The sequence below is a fragment of the Podarcis melisellensis genome, assembly GCF_964234715.1.
Source record: "Podarcis melisellensis genome assembly, chromosome: 5".
In the NCBI taxonomy this organism is placed as follows: Eukaryota; Metazoa; Chordata; class Lepidosauria; order Squamata; family Lacertidae; genus Podarcis; species Podarcis melisellensis.
The window spans coordinates 52,822,459-52,839,986 of NC_138537.1; the positions used below are offsets into that span (position 1 = coordinate 52,822,459).

Consider the following 17,528-nt stretch of genomic DNA (forward strand, 5'->3'; position numbering starts at 1 on the left):
AATCCAGCAATGTGTGGCTTTGTGAAAAGTTAAGGTAAAAAAGTAAAGTTAGGATGATAAAGAAATAATATTCAGAAAAACATTTATGCACACAGTGCAACTCTGTACATATCTACTCATAAGTAAGTTTGACTGTGCTCCTTGGAACTTAATACCAGACTTGCAACCTTGTATGCGTTGCAATTTGGATGCGGATGGTGCTGTGGGTTAAACCACAGAGCCTAGGACCTGCCGATCAGAAGGTCGGCGGTTCGAATCCCCGTGACGGGGTGAGCTCCCATTGCTCGGTCCCTGCTCCTGCCAACCTAGCAGTTCGCAAGCACGTCAAAGTGCAAGTAGATAAATAGGTACCACTCCAGCGGGAAGGTAAACGGTGTTTCCATGCGCTGCTCTGGTTCACCAGAAGCGGCTTAGTCATGCTGGCCACATGACCTGGAAGCTGTACGCCGGCTCCCTCGGCCAATAAAGCGAGATGAGCACCGCAACCCCAGAGTCGGTCACGACTGGACCTAATGGTCAGGGGTCCCTTTATGCATTGCAAGTGACAATAGATTTGTTATCTTTGGCTACATATGCACTATACCTTCAGTGCACATTTGAAGCACATTCTTTCCCCCAGATAATTCTGGGCACAGCACTTTGTTAAAGGTAGCTGGGAATTTTAACTCTGTGAGATGTACACTACAATGCTCAGAATTCTTTGAGAGAAAGAATGTGTTTTGAATGTGCTTTAAAAGTATAGTGTGTACATAGCTGCTATAATCCATGGTTTAGATGCACCTGTGTTGTTGCGTGAGCAGAAGGCAAAGTTCTTAGTTTTTGCCAGTCCCCTTCCCCCTTTTCCCACTGCATCCCTGCCCTCCTTTTTATGCCATACTGGAGGGTCCTCCAGTCTTAAAGTGTGGAATATGAAGCTACGGTGGAAAGGGGAGATATGAAAGCCTCATTCAACAGGCAGCACGATCCAAGCCTGTGCTCATTTTCTAAAATAAGGAAAGTTGAATTTATACGGGGTCCTGTCTCTGTATAAAGTTTCTCCAATCCGGCAGGATGTGTCCTCTTCTCTAGCAGTTGTCCCTACAACTGTTATGTCCACTGCATCATTTGCAAACATATGGTTTCACTTCCAACTATTTAACATTTCCATTTCCTCAGGAAATCATTCTCCACATTTGTTAAACTTTTGAATCAGAACTGCTGTTTTTATTGGCATCTATACAGAGAACGATATAATTGACTCTTAAAGCAGGTTTCTGACTCTCCAGTTGTCCATTTGCGCGCTCGGTTTTTTCCTTTTCCTTTGAGACTGGTAAAATGGGAGAGGAAGAGTGTGAAAAATTTGGTCATAGTTCATGACGCCTTGGATTGTGATGTAAAAATACTCCCCCGAAAGGAAGGTACCAAATACAAGTGCCAGGGGAGGAGAGGAAGGATGCTTCTGATGCACAGAAATATTTCTCCCAAGTGTTTTCATTGTCTTCAAAGAACTGAAGTTGGGGGACAAAGTTTTGAGTTAGCTATGCCTAAGAGTTCCCCAAGGAAGATACTTGAAATGCAGTGGACTTGAAAAATAAATAAAATATGCACTTGGAGACTCCCCCCCTTTCTTCTTCATCTTGGATGTGCCACTAAAAAATTGTCTGTGAATTTGTGTTTACTTAATACACAAAAATGTGCTTTCAGTTAATCAATAAGGTATGTGTATCTACACGAATGCAGTTCCTCAGTCCTCCAGGACTGAATCTTAGAAGCTATTTTATGCCACTTAAAGGGGAATAATAATTTCATTTATTATTTTAGCAGCAAGTTCATCCTGTTCTCATAGACTAAAGTTGCTAAGGACTTGATGACTTAGAGCTATTGTACATGTTCTTGCATTCATCCTCGTTTAATTTTTGGCCTGACACTTTCTTATAGGAACAAAAAAAGGGGGGCTCTGTTTTGGCCATAATTTGAGTTGTTATTATTTTTTTTAAAAAATTGTTACTGTTCAAAAAAGGGGCAATCATAGCAGAGGGAAATGGAAAGATTATCCTCCCATTTTTATATGTGGGATATGACTGGAGCCGGTACATGGAGACTTCTTTCCATGGGGTTATCTCGATTTAGCTTGAGCCAAGCATTTTCAATATACATCGTCTTTATCCAATTGTATTCTGCATCAAAAAACCCAGTATATCAATGAAGCACAGCTGATGGGATGAAGAGTGTTGCACACAGGAGCTGAGTATACATTAGGACCACAATCTAATGAACCCCTTATAATTTCTTTTTTTTTTTTTAATCATACGCACAGGGAGGGAGATTTGAGCAGTTTAATTTTGATTATTCATTTTCAAAAAAAGGTTACACAAGATTATGCAAAACAGAGTGTTTTTTTATTTTTTAAAAATCATTTTCAAAAAATGGTTATAGATTCTGCAGTGTTTTCAAACAGGAATTCCTTTGGATTCCTTCAGCCCTTGAGTGATTTCCCATTTCTCCCAGAGCACCTGGGATTGCACTTTGCATCCTGTGGTCCATGGAACCACACGAGAGTGATACATAGGTAAAGGTAAAGGGACCCCTGACCATTAGGTCCAGTTGTGACCGACTCTGGGGTTGCACGCTCATCTTGCTCTATAGGCCGAGGAAGCCGGCGTTTGTCCGCAGACAGCTTCCGGGTCATGTGGCCAGCATGACTAAGCTGCGTCTGGCGAACCAGAGCAGCACACGGAAACGCCGTTTACCTTCCTGCCAGAGTGGTACCTATTTATCTACTTGCACTTTGACGTGCTTTCGAACTGCTAGGTTGGCAGGAACAGGGACTGAACAATGAGAGCTCACCCCGTTGCGGGGATTCGAACTGCCGACCTTCTGATTGGCAAGTCCTAGGCTCTGTGGTTTAACCCACAGCGCCACCTGCCTGCTATTTGCTATATTCCATACCAATCCCTCTAAAGGGCTAAGAGTTTGCAGCAGTACTGCTTTAGGGCAGGCACGCTCTGTACTATTGTGGAAGCTGAATAAAATGTGTAAGTGCCTACCTCTTTATGCTCAGGCGGTGCCAATCAAAAGCAATACTGCATGAGTTTTGTGTAGACAGAGCTAGCCATTTGTCTATTTGGGTAGTCAAAAGCAAATGTGCTCTGTCATTTTTCTGGGCTCCTCCTAATGTTACATGCCCAGCTAGCAAAAACAAAAAAATAAAAATCAGAAGATGACTGAAGATTATTGTTGTTGTTGTTATATCACAATGGTCAGATAAGAGTATGGGATAAGATCTGGACCATCAAGACGCCTGTAGAGTTCACGCATATCATGGACACACCCTGACCATTTTTATAATATAATAGTTTGTGTCTTTGATTATCTTTCTGGATACTTGTTTTGTATGGAGAAATGGTAGGCAGTATCATAAATATTCATGGGCCTTGGCATCTTATTACCCTATTTATTCCAGGCATCTGATAGTTCATGGTTCAGAGAGAAGAATCTATTTGCTGGATCACATACAAATGAATAAAAGCCACTTGGATATCCTCTCTGCGTACCCCTTCCTCAATTCTTGCACAACACACAGGAGCCGCAGCAAGCTGAAGGCTGATGATGTGGAAAGCCCTGTATGATTATGTTGGGGGCCAGGGAGGGCTCAGAATGGGAATAGGATTGCTCCATAACCAAGGGGAGAATTTTTGTTGGATCAACGAAGCCTTTGACTGAATTCTTAGATCTGGCACATTTCCCTAAAATGTCCTGTGAAGCTGTTGTGTAATCAGAAGTACATGATGCAAAGATATGAGGTGGCTTTGTGGGGAAATTTTACAAGGACTTCCCCCCAGGGAATGTGGACTGGGGAAGGGGTGATTTTGCCCTCATTCCCTTTAGGAGAATGGGTCATGAAGTCATAACCAAGTCCACCTAAGGTGTCTAAAATTACCAATGAGATGTGGGTTCATTCATGCAGGCTTACTCTAACCAATCCTCCTTGGTTTACCAACTTGAGGAGACTTTGTTTGCCTGGTGGTTTCACTGACCTCTAGAGTCACCACTGTTGGGGCCTGGTAACATACCCTCCAATATTTCCATAATGAAATAACACATCTTACTGGGTTGCCCCAGCCACTCTGGCCAGCTTCCAACATATATAAAAACATAATAAACATTTTTTTTAAAACCTTCCCTATGCAGAATTGCCTTCAGACAGCTTGTGGGGCAGATAATTCCATACCCTCCAATATATTTCCAATGAAAATAGGGACATGCTAAGGAAAAGTGGGACATTCCAGGATCAAATCAGAAACCGGGACAGCTTCTCTAAATCAGGGACATCTCTGGAAAATAGGGACACTTTGAAGGTCTGTGGTAATTCTTCCAGAGTCATCTCAGCACATCCTTTAGGTCAGGGGTGGGCAGAAGATAGAGCCAGATCTACTGGTAGGTCTCTAAGTGATTCGCGGTATCATCAAGGAGTTTGACTCCCAATTGTTTAACAGTAGCAACTGGGGGGGGGTTGTTCCGTCTAAATTAGATTGCTGAGCTGAAGAAACCTTGGGGGCAACTGTGAGCTCAATTCAGGCAGTGAGAACAAATTCCTGTGCTGTGTCCAGAGTCACCCTACTCCTTAATTCTAAGAGTACATTGTCTCCACTCCACCATTTTTCCATCCCACAAGCCTGACGTCTTCCCACCCTTGCCTCAGGTGTGTGGGCAATGAGAAACAAAGAGCAACATCATTACGACGCCAATTTTTCGATCCAGGAAGTGTTCATCTAAACAAGGCAGGCAGCCGCAGGAGATGCGGTTTCCCAATCCTTGGCTCCGTAGCAGGACATCCACACCAAACAAAATTGTGGGGAGGAAGTTTGACAATCATTAGTTATGGGCATTGCAGACCAACGAATGTAAACAAGTAAAACTAGTGGCCATTCGTTCAGCTAATGGGTCTTGTGCCGTTATTCCTGGGTAAAGGGAGAGATGGAGGATGAGCTTGGTCGCAACATGAAAAAGGTCTGAAAAGAATGCGGGGAATTAGTGGAGCCACTCAGATGGAGGAACATTGAGGATTTTTTGTAAGGCTGCCAAACTTTGGGGCAATGATCAAGTTTCTTGGAACCTCTGTATTTTTTAAATTTCACAGGTAGCCCAGCTTGATCAGGTATTGCAGAAAGGGAAGGTACCCCAGCAATCTGGACAGGCAACAGCTTGCCGCTTAAATAGACCTGTGTACGAATAAGCAACAGCCAGCAAACGTCATGGTCTTTCTTAATCTCGAGCAATTCAAGACATGCCATATATTTTCCTAAAGTTGGAAAAGAATAGGATTTTAATCTGGACGAGCTGTTGCGCTTTTCTGTAATAGGTTAAATGAAGGCAGCTTGTCTGCTTCACAGCATCATCATGCCTTAAGATAAGGAGTGGTTTGTTGCAGCAGCAAAAGAAATTATCATATGGCACTGAGAAAAGTCAGGGCAAGAATGCTGAAGAAAACACAGCCTGTGGTTTCGTACATTGTGAGCTGTTTTGCTGTTTTTAAGCCATAAATATTTCTTTAGCAAGGCCAGTGCTACGGCACGTGCTGCGGTATCCTACTCCTGAATTTACAGTCATAACAGCCTCATGCACCAGCTGGTTTTATATTTGTGCCAAGCTAATTCCAGATTTTTTTTCATATCTTCACACACACACACACCAAGTTTGAGTTTATTTTATGTAAATAATAGCTATATTTCTGTTCAGAAAATGATCCTAGCTGGGGGAGATGGAACAAATAGCCTTCCACCTTTATATGGGGGATATGAGTGACCTCAATCCATGTGATATCTCATTAAGTGAACATGGAACGAGCATTCTGGCAGATACGTGTACCCTTTGTGCCCTTGTCTTCTATGGCAGTATCCCAGTCTAGCAGTGGAGCAAAGATGGCGGGATGTGGAGTGTTAGGGACTGGGTGGGTCAGCAGCCCCTGCGCTCAGGGAACAGGAGCACCACAGATATGCCTCATATTTGGTTTCCAGCTTGGTAGTCTGGACTCACATGAGCAGTCCCAACAGTCAACTCTCTGAGCAGAAATAAGAGCAATGGGACGGGGTGAGGAGTAATTTCTTCTGCGTTTACCAGTTGTGGGAAGGGCAAGGGGCTCAGAAAGGCATTGGAGGTCCCTGATAGAGTGTTATCTTGCTCACATTCCCCTATCTTGTTTCGGGGATTTCAGCAGGCCGCATCCCTGAAAGCGAGAGAGAAATCTTGACTTCATAAAGATGCTGGTACAATCAATTTCTCTGCTTCCACGTCACAACTGCACATAACTTTCTTTGGCTACAGCCTTTGTCCCTGTCAATTGTTTGTGTGTGTGTGTGTGTCATTTTGTATTGCTTGTGCAGAATGTGTGTGTGTGTGTTTTACGATCCTTAAGGAAAAGAAAACGTGGACACAATGTAACCAGACCAAAATGCATTAAAAAGTACCTCAGTTTTTCACCTTACCTCCTCCTCTTTATTTCCTCTAGAGAGAGATTACTACAGTTTATGTGACAAGCAGCCAATAGGAAGACTTCTCTTTCGGCAGTTCTGTGAGACTCGCCCGGAGCTTGAGTGCTGTATTAGATTTCTTGACTCGGTGGTAAGTTGCTTCTTATGACTGTTGCAAAAGTTTATTGCACCTTCTTCCATGGTAAAATAAAGATGGAATTGGCCCCTGCATGCAGGTGCAAAGAATGAAACCTTGCTTTCTGGAGGACAACGTACCCTGGACGTGTCCCTGGGCCTTTTTAAAACTTTTGTTGCAGACTATGCTTCTTGCAGTTCATGGCCTTTGTGGCCCCATGTTCACATCCATGCCCCAGGCCATGTGTGTGTGTGTGTGTGTGTGCATTTGTGTGTCCAGGGGTCATCAGTCAGTAGTGGAATACATGTTTTTCATGAAAAAGGTGCAGGGTTCAATCCCTGGCACATCTTGTTAAAATTGGGCTGCCTGGATCCCTGATCAAGAGCATTCCTCTTTGGGAGTGGGGATATGCTGCAACATTGTGTTGCAGGCCCCACTTATTTGTACAAAATTTGCAATCACCTGAGAAACTGATTACCTAATTTCCTTACCTTTTAAAAAAAATAGCCAACAAGAAAAAAAAAACTGTGTGTGTTCAAAGTTTGGATTTGTTTATGCCTGACGTGTCTAGACCCTGTAACTGAGATTTGTGCTGCTTCAAGTAGAATTTACGAGTCATAAAAAGACCATGTTGTTTTTCAGATGCTAGTCGACAGAAGCCTAGCAGGATCAACTTTAATAGCTGAGGCCAAAACAGTGATTACAGCCACACCATACCTTTAAAGCACATGGCTCCCCCTTTCCCCAAATTCTGGGAACTGGTTTAGCTTTGCAGAGCTAAAATTCCTAGCATCTTTAACAAACTGCAGTTCCCAGGATTGGGGGTGGGGGTGGGGAGAGGAAGGTATGTGCTCTAACTGTATGGTGTGGATGTGACCAGCAACTGTGGTACAAAACCAGAAGGCCACTTTAGTGCCCCCCTCCCACCTTTCCAGGTTATTCCATGCAACATAGAACACCATGAGGGAAAGTCACTGCCTGGAAAAGCTGTTAAAACTCTGGAGCAATCCTAGCTATATTTATCCTAGACATGGTTCTTTCACATTTTAGGTCACAGAGATTTTGGGGAAGATTGTTTGGGAGTTTGGGGAGATTGTTGTGTGAAATGTGTTTGCTCATTGCTCTCTTCTCCAAAATACCACATTTTCCCGTTTATAACAAGACCCCTATTTTGGGGAACTTAAAATTGAGGAAATGGGGGGAGATTGCTCACCCGCCGCTGCCAATCGCACACATCCTCGAAGCCACCAATCATCTGCCCGCTCGCTGCCAGCAGCCAACAATTGCACACCCAATTGCCACAACAGCCAATCACAAGCAGAACTTGCTGCAACCAACATTCACCCCCCCCCATGCTGCTGGCAATCTCCAATCCCACCAGCCACCAATCGTCCATCCCATCTCAGCACTATCTGTGTATACAGCGGTACCTCAGGTTAAGTACTTAATTTGTTCCGGAGGTCCGTTCTTAACCTGAAACTGTTCTTAACCTGAAGCACCACTTTAGCTAATGGGGCCTCCTGCTGCTGCCGCGCCACCGGAGCCCGATTTCTGTTCTTATCCTGAAGCAAAGTTCTTAACCTGAAGCACTATTTCTGGGTTAGCGGAGTCTGTAACCTGAAGCGTATGTAAGACAACCCCAATTTTTTTAGCATTATTTTTTAATAAAAAGACCTCGTCTTATACACAGGAAAACACAGTACTTGCTGCTCAACCAAGAAAGTTTCTTTGTTGCAGGAACTGCCCTGTTATTATTATTTTTTGCCTCTGGGAATCAGCTCCACCCATGTGTGTGTTTATGAGAGAAACCTGCATCTGCAAAAGACTACTAAGAATTTCTGAGCTCCTGCAGATCACTGGATTAGGCTGCCAATCAAGTGAATTCAGCAAAGCCAGTGCCATAATTTAAACAATATATCCTTCATTATTTAGTTGTTTTTACGATACATGTCACGGGTAGGATAAATGATCTGGTGGCACAATTTTCTGCAGGGAATTCAAATGCAGTCTAATTGTAAAGGTTCCAGTCCACAGAATTTACATTCCAATACTGTAGTGTAAAACAGCCAGGTGCCAGCATAGCATCTGTCATGAATAAGCTCTGAAAAGCTGTTTTGACAGGTTTGTAGGTTAGTTGGGCTGTTTCCATGTTGAATTTCAGAAGCTGATTGTGGTTTTTACATTGGATATTCATGGAGCAAAATGAATGCAAATAAAATATTCTTTCTGATGAATTGCATGAGTGCATTCTTCCAGATAAAATGTTTTCATCTTCCAATGTGGTCTAGCTTGATTAATCCCCCCCACCCGCCCCAAATAAAACACGTAATATGAAAATGTCTCGGTTTTGCTGCATTTGCCATACACACCATCCTTCCTTCCTAACCCATGAATAATGTTCATAGCATATTTCCTGAGATCGTTCCCTTTTAGTTACTTTTGCAGTGGCTAGATTGCAGGCTTGTGGGGAGGCAGGTGGTACTCTGAATTTTGTTACCTATTCAATTTGCTGAATATTCTCCTGGAATCTCTATCCTGGCTTGAACAAGGACCTCATTTGTGGCTATATGGATGTCATACTTTTTTCTAGAAACTTCTCAGCATCAGCGCAGTGAACTATCCCATTGGTAGAGCTTGGCACATCTGGTACTGATGCCCTCACTAACCGAGGGAAGGGGTCACAGCTCAGTGGTAAAGCCATCAAAAGAAGCTTCCAGTATAACTGCTGGAACTAGCAGCTTGAGTGAATCTTCAAAACTTTCAGAAATTCTACTTGGCAACTGTGAAAAGAGTTTGGATTTGATATCCCGCTTTATCACTACCCGAAGGAGTCTCAAAGCGGCCAACATTCTCCTTTCCCTTCCTCCCCCACAACAAACACTCTGTGAGGAGAGTGGGGCTGAGATTCTTCAGAGAAGTGTGACTAGCCCAAGGTCACCCAGCAGCTGCTTGTGGAGGAGCAGGGAAGCAAACCCAGTTCACCAGATTACGAGTCCACCGCTCTTAACCACTACACCACACTGGCTCTCACTTTCATAAGTGAAATCCTTATTATGGGGTGATGCCAAATTGATTTATTTACATTTAAAGCACATTACGTATCCAAAAATATCATGGGAACTGTAGTTTGTTAAGGGTCTTGGGAATTGTAGCCCTGTGAGGGAAAACTACAGCTCCCAGCATTCTGTAGCTGAAGTCATGGGCTTTCAATGTGTGTCGGAAGTGCTGTAAATCTAAGGTGCAGTTCTGCACCTTATGAAAGAAACAGCAATATGGCTTCTGTTGTCTGTTCCAAAGGGTATACAGGATGTTCCAACTATACGCAGAGAAAACTGGACCAGTCTTGAAGCTCAAGGCAATAATTGGTCCTGGCAATAAACCTTTGCCTAGAACAAATTCCCACCTATGGAGAGCTAGCAGCTGTGACATTAATTCTCTTCTAGCCTGAGGGCACATATGTGGAGACACCATTATAAAAGGGTCCGAGGGGGTGGTAAAAAAATGAAACAGCTGTGCTTATAAGTTAAAAGCCACCACTGGCCCAAACAGATATATCAAATCTTTTTTCTGCAGTCATGCTCTTCCCCTACATCCTTTGTTTTCTGCATTCATCCTTGCCAGTCTGGGCTGTTGTTGCCTGATTCTTTCAGTATAGTTTAGAGTTTCATCGCTCTGAAGTGCCTCTGAACATGTGCACAGTACCTTTTCACTGAAGTGAATTCTCCTCACTTTCCCCAAGATAATTCAAGGGTGCTATCCTGTCCTCAGCCTCAAGTTTTTTGTGTCAAGACTGTGTCTTGCGTCTTGACTGTGAGAAGATCTCCCTGCACTCTTGTCTGCCTGATTCATCTATGACTTCTCCTCTGCTACACACACAATACCAAGACAAATAGGAAAAGAAAAGTCCACCAAGTCAATAAAACCAGATCATACAATTTGGACTTTTGAATTTGGTCAGATTTTATTTAAAATTCCTTTAAAGCAAAAATATGAAGGTGCTTCCTATCTCTCCCCGCCCCCCTTTTTAAGATTAAAAAGTAGACTGAAGTCTCCCACCTTGAGTCCTGGTAGTTAGCAATGTTCTTTTTCATAATAACTATCAACTATCAAACCGGGAATCTTCTGCATGCAAAAGAGATGCTCTTACCACTGAGCCACAGTCCTCCCCCTAAAGCTGAGTTTCCTCAAGGACGACTGTTGCAAAACATGGACACAATTCGCAAGGGAATTCTCCTGTGCTGTTTTCCATTGGCGAGAATGGGCAGGAGGGTTTCCTGTGGATTGTGTCCTTTTTCTTACCCTGATTGCAAAGAGCAGTTCTTAAAGCAGCTCCATGAAGGAACATAATCATCTTTAACACTTTAGGAAATTGAAAGAAAAACCAATGGCAAGTGGATTTTCTTTTGCCCCTAAGTGGCATGGTAGGTTTTTTACTCTGGCAGTATAATCCTATACATATTTGCTCAGAAGCAAGTCCCATTATGTTCATTGGGGTTTCCTTCCAGGTGAATGAACATTGGGCTGCAGCATAAATGTGGAACAGAAGCCATGAGCAGTCCTTTAGAGACAATTCCGACAACGCCTCAGTCAGCAGTAATTTGATTTCTGGACCATTGACTCTGACCTACTTTTTAGTTATCCTTTTTCTGGCTGGGGGAGTGGGGGAATCACCTTCATACCCAATTTAAAAGACCCCCCCCAATTGTTCTTAACTAAAAGTCAGCATTGATTTGTGTTACATAGCAATGAACAGTGTCCTCTTGCGGCTGCCGTCACTGATGTGATTTGAACTGGCTTTAGGAGAATGCTCTTTGATAGAAAATCTAATTTTTGTTATTTAAATCCCCTACTCAGATCAGAAAACCAGTCAGTGCTCCCCCCCCCTCCAATCTACTTTTGGAAGGTTGGTTGAACAGTTGACACACAAATCTTAAATGGCAATTTCTGAAATAAACCTTTTGCCCATTTCGCACTCTAGAAGCCTAAGATAAGAGTTATGGTCAGTTGACCTTGTCTGGAGGCCAAGCCTTGCATCTTGACCTGTTCATCCTTGCTGTTCCCCTGGGCTGCCTAATCACTTGCAACTGACAGTCACTTCCCCCTTCCCCTCCAAAAGTGGAAGAACTGTTACCATTTTAAGGGGAGCCTTTTAGTTTTCCACCAAAGTTCTCAGCTAGGTTGGTCTTTATCATCCTTGGCTCTCTCATCTTAGTGATGCAGGAATCCAGAGAAGATGCTACTCTTCCCTGATGGTTAAGGGCAAGCTTCCTCAACCTCGACCCTCCAGATGTTGTTGGCCTACAACTCCCATGATCCCTAGCTAGCAGGACCAGTGGTCAGGGATGATGGGAATTGTAGTCTCAAAACATCTGGAGGGCCGAGGTTGAGGGAGCCTGGTTAAAGGCTATTGTTGCCCAGCAGGCATCTGTAACACCCAATTCTTAATACAGGATATCCACAAATTTAGATAGACCCAGTGCTTTTTCTCTGGGGGTACACGGGATATGAATACCCCAAACATTTTGTGGACCTTTGTACTTTTGTCCATTTACTGTATTTATTTTCCCCCAATTTGAACTATAAAATGGTGGTTTTCTTGAGTCAGAATGAGAGCACCCCTAAACATTTTTAAGGGGGTGGGAATCACTGGATAGATCCAACAAGCTCGCTCCTTCCTTCCTTCTTCCTTCCTTCCTTCCTTCCTTCCTTCCTTCCTTCCTTCCTTCCTTCCTTCCTTCCTTCCAACATTTTAAGACCACTATTTTTTTCCTGATTAGTGTCCATGAACAAAATAGCTGAGGGGAAGGGCTGCCAATCACAAATTTGCTACCAGTTTCTGTTGCCAGTCTCCAAAATTGCCCAACCAGTTCTCTGCAAATGGGATGGTGAAAATGAGACTGGGCTGAGGGGAGGGAGGATTTCAGCTCAACCCTAGTCGTCGTTTATCTGTGAAATGGGTAGATGTTTTCCATTTATTTAGAAAAATTCTAGGCGGCGTGACACTAAAAAAACCCCAATCCATGTACAATATACAGTTAAGCACAGCAAAAGAACATGATATAAAATCATGATTTTAGATCATTTAACATGAGAATAGTTTGTATATGCTTAATGATCCACCATATACTGAATATTTATGATTTTGGCACTGCTGTAGTTTGGGTTGTCTCATTGCGTATGGGAATATGATACCAAGTATGGATGGTATCGCTTTTTGGCAGGGAACTTCTGCAAACATACTGCAGCTGTGCATTTTAGGTGAACAGAATAAAAACTGTTTTCTGGTTTTATTTCTGCGCAAGCTGTGGTCAATGCAGGAAACCACAGGCCTATCACTTTTGTGCTATAGAATTTCTTCTACCTTTCTCAGCTCATATCCCATTATCTTTTGGGCCTTGATCAACTCCACCCATCTTATCTCTTCATAGACCTCACACTCGTCTACTCTGTGTTTACCTGCATGCCAGTTATTAGCTTTAAAAGCTGTGTATTTAGATCTTGTTTTAGTAAGGATTTTTTAGTGTGCTGAGGTAAGAAGTACCATGTGTGTATTTTTAATTGGCTTTACGAGTCATCTTTAACCTTTTTAGCTCAGTTTACAACCCAACCTTTATTTTTATTTTATTTTACATTCTAAATGTATACCCAGCCCTGTCAGCTTGAGCTCTCTGGGCAGTTTACGGTCAGGTCTTGAAAACACGTTAAGAATGTTTATTCAGAAGGAAAGTCTCACAGAGTTTAGCAGGATTTACTTCCTGGTAAGCAGGATTGCAATCCAAGAACTTAATCTCCAATCACACTTCAGCCTTTATGCTTGAATGAAAATGAAATCGGCAAAAATAAAATTAGTAGTTTAAGCTGAGCTCAAATTTAATTAGGCTTAAGAGCTTCAAAGTAGAGCTCCATAGCTAGTTCTCTTAGGACTACTAAATCTCTTTTCAAAAAACTTAGAAGAAGAAAAAACCTCCTTCATTGTTGGCTACCAATGATAATGGAGGGTTCAAAACTTTCAGATTTTTTTTTTAATGGGCTCCCCATTTTTGCCACCTGTGAGAATGATGGTGAAAATGGGGGAAGGGTAAGTTATAGCAGCATCTTATCTCAGTTATATCCTTCTTTTAATAATAATACCTGTGGTTTAACTTTCAAAATACAAAGGAATTAATTGTAAAATAAAGGTTTGGCTCCCAGTATGTTTCTGAGCACAATTCAAAGTGTTGGTGCTGACCTTTAAAGCCCTAAATGGCCATGGCCCTGTATATCTGAAGGAGCGTCTCCACCCCCATCACGCAGCCTGAGGTCCTCCTCTGAGGGTCTTCTGCTGGTTCCCTCAGTGCGAGAAGTGAAGTTGCAGGGAACCAGACAGAGGGCCTTTTTGGTAGTGGTGCCCTCCCTGTGGAACACACTCCCTTCAGTTGTCAACGAGATAAAGAATTACACAACTTTTAGAAGACAGCTGAAGGCAGCCCTATATTGGGAGGTTCAACACTTGATGTTTTTATTATGTTTTTAGATACGCAGGACTTCTGTTTCAGTGTATCTGAAGAAGTGTGCATGCACACGAAAGCTCATACCAAGAACTAACTTAGTTGGTCTTTAAGGTGCTACTGGAAGGAATTTTTTTTGTGCAGATATAGTTTTGTATTACTTTCATGTTAAGGATCCTAATCAGCATACTGGTTTTAATTCTCCTGTTACTTTTATGATCAGTCATCACTATTTTTGCAAACCACTTAGATGTTTTCTTAAAACCAAGCAGTAAATACATTTTGTTAAATTAAGCGCGCGCACACACATATATATAGTGTTTAAAAACACAAAGCTTGGCATTGTTCAGAAACAGAATGAACATGTTTCTGGCTGTGGCTTCAGTTATTTTTAAATAAATTTAAAAAATAAAGGAAAGGGGGAAACATTTATACTAGATGGAGAAGAGTACATAAAGAAAACGCAGATGGTTCATATAATTTGCACAAGACTAGAAAAATAACCAAGGTACTTGAACAGAACTTCAGTAAAGAAATGGAAGCCTACAGCTTGTGGTTATCAAGGAGAAAGCTTAACCGCAGGCCCAATTTCAAAGACATGTTAAGCCAAACCTTGGTTTAGCTCAGTGTGGCACAAGAGTACCAAAGACCAGGGAGGTGAAAAATGACTATGAGCTCCTGTCCGAGAGCCATATGCTTATGCAAACAAGGCTACTGTTTGATGTGCAAACAAGGGCACTGTGCTATTGAGTTTATCAACCAAGGAAGGGTTGACCACTGATCTAAAGAGAAGTTGCAATGGAGTGTCTTACCCTCTGGGATTGCTCATGCCTTTGCATTTAGAAAGCCTTGCTGAGCTTTTCTGCATTCCAGCTCCTAGTGGATGACATATTCCTATTTCCCTAAGCACAGAAATCGGGGTCCAATGAAACCCATGTAGGACGTTTCTACCTGCACGAGCATTCATTTCCATTAGTACTCCCTGCACCAGATGGATTGCTGATTTGGGGGGCAGCTTTTCAGGGTGTGGGAGAAATACTATTAGGATGCTTTACAGCCTCTCAGTCACATGATGACCCTTGGATCCCAGCTAACCTTTTATGCATGCCTCTTCCTCTTAGCTTTCCGAAAGCGCCAGCATTGGTTAATCAGCTGAGAAGCCATGGGCATGCTGCCAGATATACAATCTCGGAACATGATACAAACAGATTTGTCCACTTGGGATGTAAATGCAATTAATGTGAAAATTGTTTTAGTGATTTGTAAGCCAAATCCTGTATGAGATTATCCGATTTTATAGTGATAAACACAGGGCTTGAAAGGTAGTGAGGGGAGAAGCTGGGCCATTATTATTAGCTTGTGAATTGTGTGGGTTCAGGACATGATTGCATTTGGAACGGTTTTGCCGTTCAGTACTTTTGGGGTCTTTGTACAGCGGTACAAGGCATAGAAGATGAAATGCAAATGCCTTCCTGTTAGAAATGCTGCTTTGTATCTCAATAATTCTTTAATCTTACTGAAGCCTCCCATCTTCCCTTTGCCGTGATTGTAAATTATGACAACCGAGATAAGACTTCAGGTCTTCTAACCTTTTAAACATAGCTCTTTTTATCTGTGCAACTTTATTCTTCAGAATAGGTTCAGAAGGGTGGTGGGTAAGAAATGTTGTTAAGATGCTATAAGCATTCTTGGCTGTTCATGGTTTCAAGAGGCAAAATGACCTGTAGTCAGATAGTATCTAAATGGACAGGAAATTGGATGAAAGGGTTCTGCAAACCCCTTTGTATTCTGTTTTATGAGCATATAATTAGTTCATCCCTGTACAGTTAGGGTATTGGAAGAGCTGCAGTCATGCTTTTTCACAGTCCACCGATTTCTCATCTGAAGTATTGTTATCTTAAAAGTTTATTTCACAGTTGCCGTTTAACGACACGAATCCAATTGCATTGCTGTACTCTTAAAGCATCCTGAGATAGTCAAATAGCAGCCGCTGAGTCCCTGCTCATATCCCACGAGCCCTTCTGAGCGACACAATAAGTGCATACTGTCTCGTTGTCCTCGGGTTGAAAATGCTTGTGGGAATACCACAGAATTTGCCACATCAAAGAAGGAGTCAGTTTTCATGCTCTGAGTTGAAGATGGTATTACTTCAATAAGGACGCTGTGCAGGCCAAGGCAAACATTAGTCATGTGATATAGGCCCTGCCATGACAGAATCTGGCCAAAAGCAATGACGTAATTAAAGTAAAATTTTCACGTTTGGTAGTACAGACTGTGCTCATTGTAAGAGCATCCAAATGACAGACGATTGCTAATGCGCAGGTCCTTTTGGACCCGGAAAAGGAAAGAACAAGGGCTTGGCAGAATGGGCCAGGGCACACTCTGCCAATGGCTGGGACCAGAACCCCCATGCGAAATGGTAATCCCCTGTAATATGTAAAGGGGTTGGGCAAGTGGCGGTAGAGTGGATCCACTTCCTTTTTGGACATAATAATTTCTGGTTCATTTCTGAAAGCACTGCAATGCTCCTGTGCAGCATTCAGTTCACCACGGGGGCATAAGAAGCTACCATTAAAGAGAGTCAAACCATGAGTCCATTTGGTTCAGTGCTGTCTACACTGGCTGACAACGGGACTCTCGGGATGTCGGATACAAGTCTTTCTCAGCTCTTACATGAAGATGTCAGAGACAAAACTTGAACCTTGCATGTAAGGCATGTGTTCTGTCTCTGAGATGGGGGTCATTTCCTGCAAACCTTCTGTGTGAGACAATTGGGGAGGGGGGCATGCCTCAAAATGCACATCAGTATTAACAAACAATAAATTGAGAAGAAAGGGAAGTGAGGCCATGGGGATTCTTCAAAAGATGCTACAGACAATTAGTAATCCTCATGAATGGGTTGACTTACCCAGTGGGCAGAGTCACTCAGAGAAGAGTTAGACTGCATTCAGACAGCACTTTATTCAATTTTCTCAACATTTTCTTACCTGAAATTTTCTATGTTTTGTGTGATCATTCACACGATGTAGAAGGCATCTGATATGGGAGACGCATATATTGTTTTTGTAGTTGGGGTCTGTTCCAGGATAGGAGGCCAATGCAGGCTGGGCAGATCCTTCACTACAATGTTCACCAAAGCTAGGTAAGCACACCTTTGCCAGGTAACAACTGTGTTTCGGGAAGGACAGGATTTCTGCCTGGCACCTCTCCAAGGTAATCTGACCAGTACCATCCAGTTGTTGTCTAGGTGACAGACAAAACAATAGACAAAACTATGACAGCTTTGCTGACTGCCAAAATTCAGCTCTGCCCTTTTAAAATGGAAACCAGAAATGTCAAGCTGTCTGAAACTGTGGCCAGAATAGGCCAGGTGCAAGGTGAAGGCATGCAGAAATGTGAAAATAACACAAAGATAATTTCTACAGCCTAGATAAAGCAGGTAAAACATTCCTTAGG

General features: G+C 42.6%; 1 protein-coding gene across 2 annotated transcripts in view; it reads left to right on the forward strand.

Moving 5' to 3' along the window:
- GRK5 (G protein-coupled receptor kinase 5) overlaps positions 1–17,528 on the forward strand; it is a 153,426-nt gene that overhangs the window by 70,620 nt on the left and 65,278 nt on the right. For both annotated transcript variants that reach the window (XM_081912752.1, XM_081912751.1), the window contains exon 3: positions 6,488–6,600. In XM_081912752.1, coding sequence (XP_081768878.1) covers positions 6,488–6,600 — 113 coding nt within the window. The remainder of the gene's footprint in view (positions 1–6,487; positions 6,601–17,528) is intronic.